This window comes from Rhea americana, unplaced genomic scaffold, assembly GCF_003343005.1.
Source record: "Rhea americana isolate MKP2758 unplaced genomic scaffold, rheAme1 scaffold_97, whole genome shotgun sequence".
NCBI classification, from domain to species: Eukaryota; Metazoa; Chordata; class Aves; order Rheiformes; family Rheidae; genus Rhea; species Rhea americana.
Window position 1 is genome coordinate 2767751 of NW_028187166.1, and position 971 is coordinate 2768721.

Below are 971 nucleotides of genomic sequence, written 5' to 3' on the forward strand. Positions count from 1 at the left end.
AGCTCCCTCCGGCGGGGCGGCGCGGAGGCGTTTGCAGCAGGGGCGGCACGGGAGCGCGATCCTTCGCCGGCCCCGCCAGCGGCTGGGCGCACGGCGACGCCGAGCCCCGTAGCGGCGCGGCTCGCGCTCGCCCTTCCTCCAGCCCAGGCGGCAGGCGAAGGAGGCGCGTTGCGGCCTCGCCGGTCGGCGCTGGGGCCGGCCCCCGTGTGTGCCCCCCCCAGCATGCCTGCGTGGGCACGCTCCATCTCCATCTCCATCCGCCTCCCACGGCATCCCGGCCTCTGGAATGTGCCCGGCCGGCCCCGCACTCGAGGGCGACGCRGCAATTAGCGCCCGACCGTATTTAACGGCGGGCGAAGCGGCTCCCCGGCTCAGTCCGGGTCGGGCGCCGGGCACAGCAGCCGCAGGAGCCGGGCCGGGCGGCGCGGGCGCACCGCCGAGGACGGAGAGGTGAGGAGCCCGCGGCCGCTCGCCCCCGCGATGGGAGAAACCCATCGCCCCTCTAGCGCTCGCCCGAGGGGCGCCGCGGCCGGCGAGGGGCCGAACGCCCCCGGGACGAGGCGGGAGCCGGGCGGGAAGAGCGGGCGGCAGAGCCCGGGGCCGCGGGATCGGCGGCGTCTGGCACCGCAGGGACCCCCCGGCCGGGGGCGGCGCGGGCGCCCTGCTCACCGCAGCCCCTTCCCAGCCCCTCGGGGCTTTTAAGACAACATGTTTAAGATAACGATTAAAAAAAAAAAAAAAGATGGAAAAACCCCACTTCCCTCTGCCAGTTTTCGCTTTAACGGCCGCCTGTCTCCGTTCCTACGGCCCCGCAGATGAGAGCGACCCGCTCCCTGTCCTGCCTCTTCCTGCTGAGCCTGGGCTCCGCCTGCTTCCCGGCCGGCGGCCGGCAGGAGCCCGGAGACCCCGCGCCGGGGACCCGGCCGGAGCGGAGCTGGCGAGAGGCGTCGGCGGCCGAGCGCGGCGGGCCG

General features: G+C 74.9%; 1 protein-coding gene across 1 annotated transcript in view; it reads left to right on the forward strand.

Moving 5' to 3' along the window:
* The window catches only part of QRFP (pyroglutamylated RFamide peptide), a 1874-nt gene that overhangs the window by 688 nt on the left and 215 nt on the right, over nucleotides 1–971 (forward strand). Inside the window, exon 2 of the mRNA XM_085325240.1 lies at nucleotides 816–937. Coding sequence (XP_085181366.1) covers nucleotides 816–937 — 122 coding nt within the window. The remainder of the gene's footprint in view (nucleotides 1–815; nucleotides 938–971) is intronic.